This window comes from Amblyomma maculatum, chromosome 9 (genome assembly GCF_055883805.1).
Source record: "Amblyomma maculatum isolate TAMU_Amacu chromosome 9, ASM5588380v1, whole genome shotgun sequence".
Taxonomy (NCBI): Eukaryota; Metazoa; Arthropoda; class Arachnida; order Ixodida; family Ixodidae; genus Amblyomma; species Amblyomma maculatum.
The window spans coordinates 70449076-70463277 of NC_139352.1; the positions used below are offsets into that span (position 1 = coordinate 70449076).

The 14202-nt window shown below is 44.8% G+C and overlaps 1 protein-coding gene across 2 annotated transcripts in view; it reads right to left on the reverse strand.

Moving 5' to 3' along the window:
* Nucleotides 1–251: 251 nt before the first annotated feature.
* The window catches only part of DCP1 (decapping mRNA 1), a 30474-nt gene continuing 16523 nt past the window's right edge, over nucleotides 252–14202 (reverse strand). For both annotated transcript variants that reach the window (XM_084578986.1, XM_084578987.1), the window contains exon 10: nucleotides 252–11728. In XM_084578986.1, the coding sequence (XP_084435112.1) occupies nucleotides 11615–11728 (114 nt within the window). In that variant the 3' untranslated portion in view covers nucleotides 252–11614. The remainder of the gene's footprint in view (nucleotides 11729–14202) is intronic.

A 14202-nucleotide genomic window follows, 5' to 3' on the forward strand; every position in this document is an offset into this window, starting at 1 on the left:
AAACAGTTATTGAATCAAGTTATTCGGCAAACAGACTTGACATCCTATTCCACTGAAGTAGTTAGTAGATGCTACATCTAATATATGTACTACTAGTACTCCTCATTCAATTAATGCAGCTGAAAACCGCTTTTTAAAGGCTGATTTTATGTTTTTAGTTCTGCCTCAGGGAGAAAAAAATCAATCAAGACAATGCTTACACGAAATGCACCATCCCATTACCTTCTTTGCACAGCAATGAACAGGAGACGTTATCACTTTGCCAATAAGTGTACTTTTATTCCGCCAATAACAGTAGATGCGTGGGTGACAAAACACCATTTTTCTTGCTTTCCAATATATTCTTTTTTTCGTGAGCCCAGATTATAGCACCAATGTACGTACACATCTCTTTTTTTTTTTTTTTTCACATTTAGAAAAGCATAAAAAACTTAAAATCTTCAACACCAGAAAAGTATGTTTGAACAACCATGGAAAATAATCGCTGAAACATTGAACATTTTGACAAAAAAGTCATACCTTGAATACCTCTAATCTTAATTGGCACCACAAGCACAAGTCAATTTATAATCGGTAGAAAATAATCCACAACTTCAGGACTGTAACCAGTTATATTCAGCAACTTAAAGAAGAAAAACTTTTTTTTAAGATTTTCTTTTTTATATCACACGCGCACACAGATTCGTGTAGACACGTGCACACGCACACACACATGCACAATTTTGTAATGCGTTAGTTCAAGCACCACACAATTTAAGTACGACAACATTCTGTGGCCAATTCAGTTTCCGCATCAGAATGCTGCATTATCACTTTCTCACTGTTATGCCCTCAGGTGCATTGGGAAAGCTGTTTCCAGAGTGCAGAACAAATTTCAACCGGGGGCAAATTTGAATTGCTGGTGATCAGTACAGGGCAAATGTAGATCCAAGTAAATCTGCTGGTCGATTTCTACTCGTACAACTAAATGCACAACCTTTCATAAATGCTCGGAAACAATTCGGCATCCCAGCACAGCTTGCAGTTAATGGCTAATTAATGTGGAGTTTGGTAGCCGACTTCACTAGCCAGTCCCTCCCATTTGTTTTACCCCAGTTGGGTCCCATTCCGAGTTTGCATCATTATCGAAAGTGTTGCCATCTTCCAGACAGAGTCATCTGATTTGTGGAAACACCAGAACCCAATGTCCGTCGGATATCTGGTTCTGGTGTTCCCAGAAATCAGACTAGAACCGGGTGTCCGTCGGATGTCCAGTTCTGGTGTCTCCACCAATCAGATGACTCGAGGTCAGAACAACGAAACTTTCGATAACGACGCAAACTCTGAATACGGACTCTGAACCTACAAGTGCGCAGGAGAGCACAGATAAACAGAGTGCCGTTCCAAGCACTCTTTACTAAAAACTTGCCTGAAGTCGAGGAGAAATAGAAGCACCCGTTCTTTAAACAGCTTCACCAATAACCATCTGGCAATGGTCACAAGGTTGCAGCCAGAACATTACTTTGTTCGGAAACCACATCCTGCGTGTAAAGGCTGCAAAGTGTTTAATCTTTTAAAACAGTGGTCTTGCATTGGGACGCAAGCATACACAGTCGCACAAACACACACACGCATTCAAAGATTTGTACTCATTGATCCGGAAGCTCAAGAACTGCTACCCAACTGGACAAAGAGTGTCCAATGGATCCATTCCACTCTATGTGAGCTCTTAGCAGGATGAAAATGTGGGAACAGGAAGAGAAAAAAACAAACAGAAACAAAAAAGGCCTGCTGGCTTCAAGGAGTGCAGGACCCAGGACAGGCATAATAAAGCCCAAAGTTTTTCCAACGAACCAGGCTTATCTAAGTGGTCCTTTTTTTTGTGTGTGTTAAAATATCCGATGCAAATCTTTCGTTCAATCAGCGCTAAAACAGTTGGGTGCCAAATCAAAGCTGCCGGCACAAGCAGCACAATGTGTAAACACCACTCTAACAATCACAATAAAAAGACAGTGACCTGCAAAAGTCACTTCAAATGAACAATCTTAAAGTGACATCCTTAAAGGTGACACCTTTAAAGGTTACATTAAAGGTGACACCCTTAAAGCGACACCCCAAGATGCACTCCACGAACCTGGTATAGTTGGTCATACAGAACATGACCAGTTGCGTTTGCTAGCTTTTCTTTTCCTTGGTATTTCAAGCCAGCATCGCACATTATCAATCAGCTCCAATGTACAATCTTTGAGAGGCACTGCAAACTGACAACAAAAGAGCGCCAGTCAGTGGGTCACAAAACTGTGAAAGCAAAAATACTGATCCACATTCCTGAAGCATTTGACTGCGCGCTACTGATGAAAACGATGCTCCAGGCAAAAAAGTAAAAATAAAAAAAAAGCTGTGCGTTGCACCATGGCTGGTCACTAGAATCAGAAACAAATCACTTTAACAACAAAGTTGACAAATGAGAAGAAAAATATTCGACACAACGCCAAAAACCTGAACAGTCCAACAATGAAAGGAAAACTAGAGTGCCAATATCCAGAATTCAGTTCCAAACATGCGAAAAATTAGACGCGAATATGCTAACTATAGATGCACAGGAACATCATAGTTTATGCTCTGATCCATACGTCTTCTCTTAAGTCCATCATGCCGAACTTTGAGCACAAACTTCCTATCGCTAATAAATGTTAGGAGAACAGGCATTGTTGAAAGTGGCTACGAAAAATGTTGCGTGTAAACAGTGCTCAAGGATAAGCATGCCAGGCCTTCAGAAAGAGCAATGCCATGCTCAGGTCAGATTTTTAGTAACAAGCAGTCTCCCAAGTGCATGCCATCAAAAGCTAAGTAGTTTGTTGCAATAGGATGCGCAGAAAATGCCATGACTTTCAGACAAACTGAAGCCCTACAACACGAAGTGATGACCTTGGCTCAAGGTTTAACAAGAAAACCGCTGATGAGGGACGGACTGGAGGGACTGTTAGACCACAAGGAACCTTGGTTTTTGAAGCTAGCAGTGGAACCCTTGCACCTGGATATTGTTTGCCAACCTGCATTCCTGTGGTTGATTTGGTACAATACTTACTGCCCAAGTGATGTGGAGCACGACTGCCGATCTCACTAGTGCATTTTGTTCAACGCATCCAGTTAAATCCGTGAGCAAAGCACTTCCAACTGTGCGGCAAGAAAGTACTGCTCCGAATTAACCAACAGAATTTAATGATTAAAAACATAAGCTGTACTAGTTAGTAGTCACCTATACGTAGCCTACCATTAGGGCAAGGCTGCCCCCACAATAAGCAAGGAATGGTTGCAACTGTAACTTCGATAAGCTGTAAACATCGTAAACCATTTTCCAGATTGGAATATAGAGCATGGGCCTTTGCCAAGCATGTTGCATGAGCGTGGCAGAAAATTGTTGCAGTTTCAAGAACTGTTGCAAGTATAGAGACAAAGGAATTTGTCACAGAAATAGCAGAAAGTTACAAGCATGACAAAGACACTTAAAGTACACTGTTGTGAAGTCGTGTTTAGCAGCATTGTGCAGTCAGCGAATAGTGGCTTCAGGTGTGATGACATCACTACAATTTGCCGATCAAACCATCGAAACACTGGATGTAGCCAAACGCTTGCTGCGGCTAAGGGAGAAAGACCATGTCCTGAACAGCGTGAACAATAACCATACTTTCCCCGACCCCACTTATGATGAGGCAGCAGTTTTGTAATGACGAAAGTAAAGACTAATGTGGGTGTCAGAACTTGACTGCTACGACACAATTATGTCACTTTTTGAAGAAAAAAAAATATACTGTCAACTTTTTTTGGTGGTAAATACTGAAGATGCCACTTCTTCAGAACATTGGTCAGAGCCATCATACAAAACGATCAGGCTCACTTCGTAAGGCTATTTTTGCTGCAACAAACAAAGCCTGTGATAGCACTATCTGCTCAATCTCAACAGGGCAATCCTGCCATAGACTAAAGAATGCCACACCAATAGAGCATTTCTTCATATTCAATGGTCACACACTTTGAAGGATACCAGCTCTGCGCTAGTTGAAAAGGAGCCAATGAAGTGCGCACTGGGTCTGCGTCTCTCGACTCCCTTGTAATCACAGTGCGCTGGCTGCCCTGCCAGACTTCCGAGGCACGAGGAATGGCGTCCCCATGGTCTGGCAACACTAGTCACACTCCTCCACAGGCATAGGTGACACATGCAGCAATGTAGCAACGTTGTGACCAGAGTGACAGGCAACAAGTATCCAGAGTTGCGGCAGCACAAAAGGAGTACCTTGTCCGAAGACACGTTTCCACTGGTCACCGTGGATTGCTGCGCCGACACAACATTGATAACGCACCGTCACGAGTCGCCAACGATCGCCGCACCCGTCTGTTCTTGATGCTGTCTTCGTATTGCACCTCATCACTGCTGGCATCTTGCTTCCTTGTAACGGGCACCACGTCGAAGACATCACATCGAGGACGTTGCACAGCGGCCTTTCTGCCGGACGAGCCCAGAGGATGCCGGCAAGGTGGCTATACCTTCTGGCACATATGTACATATTCACAATGAAACGAGATGCAGTGATGTTAGTCCCTTTGCGGGGGCCCAGAAGGTTTTCGATGAATAAATCTAAACATTCGTCTCGCTACACGCATGTCCACGTGACACTGCACACATATGTTGCTTGTAATACAAGACATCTGTCCACCTGCCTTGCACGAAAGCAAGTACATAACAAGCACATTGCACTAGACGAAATAACACGATGGCGAATGCTAGAGAACTTAGTGCCACGCAAAAGCGTACACAATCGTGCGAAATACGAAAAGACAAAGGAAAAAAAAAAAATAAAAGGGAAGAACGGTATGGTTAAAAACAGGAGGTATGCATATTAAAACCGCCACGGACATGCGCGCAAATGCGAAATTAAAGGACTCAATGGGAACGCTGTCTCCAAAAACCAATTAGCCAAATGATGATGTACGAAGGCAGTACTTTGAAACGAGCCAGAAAAATCATGAAACACGCTATCCAAGACGCGCTAGTTCATGCAATGCATTCAAAATGAGCAGCACTTGAGGATGCCATCATGTAACCCTCGAAGAAGCTTGACAGGCAACCTCTCCACTGGTGCCCCAATAGTTAAGAACCATTTGGGAAAAAAAAAAAATGGCACATACCCTTTTCCCTCCATGAGCACCCAACTGAGGTTTACGCAGATGTTCAAAGATGTGCAAATGTTTCAGACTGTTTATGTGTGGTGATGGAGACTGATGAGATGCTTGTGACAAGTATCAGGAGTGTGTGAAAAGGTGAATGTGGCCGTATGGCATTGAAAGAGCTGCTATATTCAGCTGCCCCTGTATACTGCTAGCATCTCAGTCTCTTCCAGCAGTTCAAAGTCATTCTTCGTTCGGCTCATCACTTTTCAGTCTTTTAGGCTCATCCCATACTTTAAAATGTCTCCCACTGTTACTGTACAGTCAAGAGGAAGAAGCCAGCAAAAATCTAATATGCAACGCTTCATTAAGACTAGATGCCACATTGACCAGCAGTTACAAAATTACAAAAAAAAAAAAGAAAAAAAAAATTTAAGATGAAGCTAAAGAAAATACACAAAGGCTATCCTTGACTAACAGCTGAGCTAGTGGACACATGATCAATGAACTCCATAAAATGGATAGGATGTCCACAGAACAACAAAAGCTAGTTTGAACCCTTCCAATCCTTTAGTAGTACTAGTAATGGCACATGCGCACAAAGATGTCGCGAGGGTTATAATCTTCAAACACCACCCCTAGCTGCAGACAACCACTTCACAACCAAATTCAAGGTAATTGTGTATTCCTTTGCTTTTAAAAAAATCTATATTATCCACCTTTTGAACTTGGCTATCACCACGTCACCACCAAAACACTCTATGCCAACTACACTAGCTTGTTGGTATTTGAAATAACAATTAATTCGGACATAGAACTGCACGTAAGAAAACAAAGAAGGGCTGAAAGGTTGTAAAGCGAAATTTGCATGTTTATTTTTTTTCCTTTAGTTTGTAGACCAGTCTACACTGCAATAAGTGGAAAAAGCAGCAATTTCTTTCGTTGCATTCTTATCTACCCTGCTTTACCCATCAAATAAATGTATCGAGAGTTTCACACCACTAGTATAGGTTAACAAACATTTCACAAATGCCAGAGCCATATCATTCTTGGCAAAGACAGCTAACTAGTTGCGAAAAACGAGGGGGCTTAGCAGTGGTCACAAAGCTAACCACGACAGCAAATGTGTTTGTACAAGAATGTTGTGAGTGCTGAAGAGAGAACCGCCTGCATAAACCCTTCAGTCAGTTGCTCACGGGGGAAAAGGGGGAGGGGGGGGGGGAGCTTTCGAGGCCTGAACATGTGTCATCCATATCTCTGTACACAAATACTAGATATATACACTGCACATGTTCATGGTCCAACATGACAGCTATGTACATAGGGAGGGGCACAAACACTTGCCTGCACTTCGCTTTAACGCATCACATCTGCTTGAGTGTATCTACTATCTACAAGAAGGGTGATGATGGCGAGAATCTGAAAGCTAAAAAATTTAACACAGAAGTGAAAAGAAAGTGAAGGTGATAAGTTTGCAGATACAGGCTCCACACGTGCGTAGCACCTTTTCCTTTGTCACGTTTACCATCTTGCAAGTAAGAAAAAAAAAAAATTAAAAAATGGTTGCCAAGACTTAATGCACGTGCTTCGACTAGCTTCGGGAAGCCTGCAAATTAAAGCGTCAGTTTCGGAAGTCTTGCGCACGATGCTGATCAAGTCCCGAAGAACCCTAAGAACAGACAAGCTTCTCTGATGTCTTACGAACACAATTATGTCGAAGAACAAGGTAAGAAACACAAGTATCGCAGGGCTTGCATCATCCTATACATCATAGTGCACACATACACTCACGCACACATATACAAAGAAAGATACCACACACACACACACACCCTGTTTGAATCCCGTAGCATTGACACACACGAGTTCGTAGAAAAAAAAATGCAAAAGAAGTCTCGCACACCGCCAGCAATCTCTCTCACACGCTATAAACCCGTCACACAGTTCTCTGACCACAAGCGGACAAGTTCATGGGGGGCACGGAACACAGCATGCGTTTGCCCATTTTGTGCCGCCTGGCTGGCGAAAAGTTCAACCATGAAATCCCGCTTGGTCACAGTTGACGACCTGGCACGGGCTAACTATGTCGCCAGAACTGCCGCACATTTGCCACTTTAGTCCTAAATGAAGCACAGTCGGCAAGCGCGTGAGGAACCTCGCAGAACGATGCGACCGAGAACAAGGTGGCTCTGCCGGTGGTGTGGTGCGCTCTTACGGCACGGACTGCCTCAGCTTAACTTAGAGACATAACCATGTGCTCTCTCTCTCAAAAAAAAAAAGGAGGAATAGCTTCAATAAAAATATTGACGGGGAGCACCAGAGAAACGTCCAAAGCACCACCTCAGATGGAAACTCGCATGCATTTTACCGTTCACAAGATACGAGCGCCTGTTTCTTGCGAGAACAGTGACGTGGGGCACCATATTTAAAAGGATTAAAAAAAAAAAAAAAGCTTCCTCACTCCGAATGAAAGGTGGTTAAAGGTTAAAACCAGGTGGACGTTTCCACCGCACATGCTAGAAGTTTAGCCGAATGACGGTCAAATCACGGTGAGAGCCAATTTCCAAATCTGGCCCTTCGACACACAGGCAAAAAATAGCCTACACTTCTGGTCTTCAACCAGCCGCTTCACCACACTCTAGCATGCCACTTGTTACGTTGTTTAAAAAATGCAGCAAAAAAATCAATGATTATGACGAACCGAGCAAGTTAACGGTCAAGATGGAGATTTCGGGCTTCTTTATCTTACTGCGTCCCTTTCATAACAAACGTGGCACGAACCTACACATCCAATACTTCCATGGCTGAATCTGTTCCGGAATAAATTTTGCGCTGCTCTACATCCCCTAGGTAAAATTAACAAAGAAACAATGAAAAACTACTGAGCACTTACCCGACTGACTTTGGTAGAAAAGCACCCTGACGATGCAATTTTAAAGGTGAAAAATATTTCAGCCTAAGGTAAAAATTACTCAGAATGGAGCAAATGGAACAGCCAACTGCAAAGGGTGACCTCCACATTACACGGACGATGAAGCTGCTTTGCATCCACTGCAATGTGAGCGAAACTCTGCGCAGCGACTATTCATCCCCAAAGTTGTTGCCTGGCTCAATTATTTCGTCTTAGTGATGCTCACAACCGCCTCAAGATGACAAAAAACTAGCTTAAAATGACTCGTGGTTTTGCAACGTCAGCTGTCGTTACCTCGGACAACCACAGGCAAACAACCAATGAGCAACAACCTGCGTAGTGGTGCCCCTTGCTGATGACAGCGTGCGGCATGCCAAAGAGTGGTGACTGCAATGAGCTAAAAGACAGGTGCGACTTAAACCGTCCCGCTCCAAAACGCAGTTCAGGTAGTCGCACGCTAAGGTGCCAAACGTCACTGTTATGTGCACACGACCTTGAATAATAACTTCCCGATGCAAAAAAAAAAAAAAAATGATGACAATGAGATATAACTTACAACTCTGATGGAACTGCTAGCTGGTGGAGCCTTGTGACTCAATCGAACGTGCACAAGACCGTTCAGGCATACTATGCACACCCACCTCCTTAAACACAGGCAAAAAAGGAAAACCACATGGGTGGAACTCTTTTTTAACCCATTCGCTGCCAAAGCCGGCGAATCGCAGGGGCTGCGCGCGGTGGCGGTATGACCAAAGCCGGCGAAACGACGGCCGCTTTTTATTTTGTGTTTTGTAAAGTTGTTAGTAGATGGCGCTGCTTGTAATTTTGCAAGAAAAATACTTGTTTGTTTGTGCAACAGGTGGCAGCACGTCCCAGTGCTAAAACTTTTTTTTTTTTTCAAGTTTTTTTGTGTTTTGTTCACCGCTGACCCCTCCAAAAAATGGCGCACCGCAGAGCTCGACGCGGCCTTTCTGACGCGGATATTCTGGACGTTCTCTTCGATAGTGATGGCGACGACATGTCTAACGATGATTATGACTCGTCTGAACCGTCATCCGAGGACATTTCCGAGGATGACAGCGACCCGGACAGTGGTTCTGAGCCAGAATCCCATGAAGACAGCCCGCGCGCATCGACGGCTAAGCGTCCAAAAATGGTTGAATGGATTTGGAAAGACAACTACAGTGCCGAAAAAGTAAGAAGAGTTCCATTTACGGGATCACCTGGGCTGAAAAGGCGCATGAATGGGGCCCTGACAAGCGCGAGTTCTCCTCTAGAATCCTTAAATGCTCTACTAAATAATGAGATCTGGGAATCGGTTTGCGCGTACACAAACGATTTTGCAAGAGAGACCCAGCTTTCAAACCCAGACCCTGCGTGGTTCCCGACAACAACAGCAGAGGTGAAGCTCTACATTGCGCTATGTATCTTGATGAGTCAAGTAAAAAAAAGCTCGATACACGCGTACTGGTCAGAAAGGAGTGTGATCAGTACCCCAATTTTTGGACAAGTAATGCCACGGAAGCGGTTTTGGCAGCTGTCAAAATATCTTCATTTTTGTAGTGCGGCAGCCACAAGCTCTGATGATAGGCTCCGTAAGCTTCGTCCAGTTATTGAGTATCTGCTGAAAGCTTTCGAAAGTGCGTACTCTGCTGAAGAAGGCCTTGCTGTTGATGAAAGTCTCATGAAATTCCGCGGACGCCTGCAATACGTGCAATTCAATCCTTCCAAGCGTGCGCGTTTTGGGATCAAGTTTTATAAGCTGTGCGAGTCATCCAGTGGTTATTGCCTGAATTTTTCTATATACACCGGGCAAAACACGAAGTCAGATGCGACTTCTTCAATGTTGTGCAGTGAAGCTGTCGTCATTGACCTCGTTGGGGATAGGCTCGCTGACGGCCACACCATTTACTTGGACAACTGGTATTCGTCACCCAAACTTTTCTTGGCGATCAAAAATGGTGGCTCCAATGCTGTGGGAACGGTGCGACTGAACCGAAAAAACATGCCCAAACAGTTCAAAGGATTGCGTCTGAAGAAAGGTCAGTGTGAGACCATGTTTTCTCATGGAATCATGGCGCTTCAGTGGCAGGACCGAAAACCTGTCACAGTGATTTCAACTTGCCACAGTGCGGCAGAAATCATTGAAACTGGAAAGAGACAGCACAAAGGTAACGAGCCTGTGCTAAAACCTAAAGTTATAGTGGAATATAACAAGGGAATGGGAGGCGTGGACCGTCAAGACCAGCAGCTGGCATCATTTCCCATTATGCGGCGGTATGCCAAAGGATATAAGAAGATATTTTTTTATATTCTTGACATAGCTGTCTACAACGCCTACGTTCTGCAAGCCAAGAAATGCGGGAAAAAAGGAAGCTACACTGACTGGAAAATCCGCCTTGCCGAGGAAATCATTGAGGAAACCGCAGCTCTCGGCTACCGCAGACGAGGGGTCCAGACAGCCGGCCCATCTCCCATGCGTCTGGAAGCAGCCGAGTGGGCTCATTTTTTAAGACAGATCCCGCCGAATCCAGTGAAACAAAACCCCTCAAGGCAATGCCAAGTGTGCAAAGTAAAAAAGAAGAAAAGTGAGAGCCGGTGGGAGTGCGAAAAGTGTGGAGTCGCGCTACACATGCCCGAATGCTTCAAGCTTTTTCACACAAAGAAAAACCTGTAAAACTCGACGCTAATGCAGACGGAGCTTGGGATTCTAGATCGAATAAAGTTCTTTTCTTTTTCATGATCTCAGTTTTCGTTTTTACTCTAACGGCTTGCAACCGAAGCAGGAATGCGAGAGAAGAGCTCCTCAGCACGGAGCGCCGAAAATGGGCGGTACGGGAGGACGGGCCGCGCGCGCTTCACGCGGCAGCGAATGCGTTAAGGAGTGGGGTTTGCACAGCGAAATAAGTTCACCATCTCGAACCTCTGTTTATTTAGAAACTCTTCGCTGGTTAGACAACTTCCACGCCAACGAGAGTTCAATGTACTGCAGGGCAAGCCGGCAAGCTCGAGAGACTCGACTGGTGTGATTTTGTCACAAAGCGTGTTATGACGTGCCCGGTGGTCCCCTAATTCTAGCTGAAGAAAGCCTGCTCAAAGAAACCGTGACAAAAACCTCTCTCTCGCATAGAAGCGGTCCCTTTCACAGTCTGCACCAAGGCGAGGAGCTCCAACAGAGTTGCATAAAAAAAAAAAATGAAAACGTGATGATTAAAACATTGATCTCAAGTCGATCGCAATGGCTGCAGAGTTGTCAATATCGGCATCAGAGACAGCTTTGCTGCCCCTCCACTTACAGCATGATCAGCCAGCACGCATCTCTATCACCAAAATCACTAAAGGGTGACATCACAAGCGTTCCGTTGCCTTTTCGAACATGTCGGATAACACCAAGGTGGCACAAGTTCAATGTCCCCGCGTCAGATGCTTCGCGCAGGTCTCTCTCCAAATGCAGCTTACGATGAAGTCGCACGGCTGTGGCAGACAGCAGCTGGCGGAGAAGCAGCCGTCGGAGAGGGTCTTGAGATGCGCGTCGCTTGGCGGGGGGCCCCAAGACCCTCACGAGTGGTTCTTGGTAGACGGCCTGCTAATATTCCGTGCCTCAAGGTTGAATCGAGACTTGAGACTTCCGATGTACGCCTCGTGCAGCTTCACCAGAAAGCTGTCGTCCGTCTGCATGACAAGGAGTGGCGATGAGAAGAGACAGAAAAGGCGCGTGAGTTACTCTACCTGTGGAAAAAGAGTAACTGAGTTTATTGCCCCGAGCTACCCTGGCCCTAACCCTCTCCCTGTGGTTCAGTCACAAGGTATGTCACTAAGAAACAGCTGCAATGTGACAAGGACGATACCAGAAAGGGATGGAAAGCCAGAAAGAACCAACTAGTTCAGTAGTATGAGCTACTAGACAACATTTCTCATACAGTGGGTCTTTCTATCTGTGTCCTCCGCTACATCTGGTCTGTTCCTGAAAGTAAAAAGAACGAACTGGCGCAGCGGCAGGTACTAGTAAAACCTCGATAATTTGAACTCGGTTAATCTGAAATCCCGAATAATTTAAAGGTTTTCTGCAGTCCTGTATTTTCCAATGTAAGTTTGACCGGATAATTTGAACTGGCAGCCTGCGCCTCTCCGGTAAATTAAAAATTTTGGCTGCTATGCGGCCGATCCTTGTTTCACCGCAAACCCTGTGAAACGACGGAACTACGGAGCCGCGAGGCAAAGCCACATAACGATGGTGATGATTTATGGGCGACGCGTCTGAGCCAGAGCACTTTAGGCACAAAAATCGGTCCACAGTGCGGCCCGCGGACTGCCGAAACGCACGCTGCAAGTACGCGCTACGCAGGTCTCGCCTGCTCCATTTCTTTGTGTTGTGCACGGCGGTTAGGGGGTCGGCTACTACGCCGTTTTTCTTTTCGGCTGTGCACAAGTGCTAGCTTTGAGACCATACTAGTGAACGAAAGGCCTAAGTACAAGATGTTACCGCTGCAGTAAAAGTTCTGCTTGATCTAAGAAGCAGGCAAGAACGCTTGTTCCAAGAGTGAGTTGGCTAAAAGGCACGCCGTGCCCCTCTCGGCGTTGCTACAATACTGAGCAACAAGTCGAAGATATACTAGAGGCCTATGGCAAGACACATTCTTCGAAGTGTTCACGAGTGAGAGTTCCCGCATATCAAGATGTGGAACGTGCCGGCTGCAGAAAGCAAACGCAGCCCACCTCGCCGTCAATGGAACGACACTGCGGGAGAAAACCAACTAGCTGGCTCTACAACTTGGGCAAAAAGAATTCAAGCGTATTAACGAATGGTTTAGGCATTTTAAAGAACGCATTAATTTGACATTTCTGACCGTCTGTGGTGAGAACGGCAGCGCTAACAAAACCGTTGTCGAGAATTGAAAGAAGCACACATTGGCGCTGTTGCTTAGCGAATATGGTGCAGATGACGTTTACAATCATGACGAGACTGCATTTTTTTATAAGATGCTGCTAATTTGAAATAGTTCATTCAAAAACTAGCTTAATTTGAAGGTTTCTCACAGTGCCAATGACTTTGAATTAATGAGGTTTTACTATACTGCTGCTGCAAGAATAGGCTGAGCTAGAATGTACCAAAGGTGCGTCAAGGGTAAATCAAGATGGGCTTATATTTTGATGACTAGGAGGCGACTTGGCTGAATATGTCAGCCCGAGAGAGAGAGAGAGAGAAAAAAACGAGTTAGATTTTCCCTCCTTTCTTTACGTGAGTTCCCAGCCGGCGACAGTAAAGTCCGTACCACATAGTTTCATTGTCACCCTTAACACCACAAATTTCGACTGAGCCGCAGAAAAAGGCATGCATCAAATTTCTCAGTGATAACACTTCTGGGCTATGGAGGAGCTCATTCACTGGCATGCTTTATGTGTCGAATTACCAGCACATCTGGCATTAATTGTACCGCTTAATAATGCTGACCTGAGGATACGTCGGCATTCCTTTAAAGGCACACAGGCAGTTAATTTTTAGTTGTGCATCTTATTTGTCACGGTGCACCACATGCTATTTGCCTATGGCTGCTAAATAATTTATAATTGGACATCTTTTCTCACCTGTTTCGGTTTCTACAGCTTAGCAATGGCTATGACGTCAGTGTTAAGACTACATCATGAGCAAGATGAAAAAACTGTGATATGCCATATTTATTCATGTAATGAATGCACATTTTTTTAATCAAAGCAGATTTGGGAATATGTTTATGATGTTGGGTAAATTTTGTGAATTTTTTTTTCCGGGATGAGCAAATGCGGTACAGAAAAAAAAAAGCGTTACAAAGCTCACCTTTCACAGTAAATTGCCCGTACACTATATGCAAACCACATTTTTATCGTATACTTCATTCTTGGTTAGATTCGCTAATCTCGTCGTCCAGGTCGCTCACTGGCCACGTTCACATAGTGGCCCCCAGATGGAAATTGGTCTTTGGCAAAGTTTTCCTTTTAAAGATGACATACGACGATAACTTCCTTTTGTCTGCCGCAATGGCCAGCCTTGAAACGCTGCTTTTTGCCGCCCGTCGCTTTGAGGAGCACGCTGCACGTTCCTCTTTCACTGACCGTCCCGTTCATAGACATGCTGAAGTTGATGGGTGTCTAGTCGGTGTTCCCATATT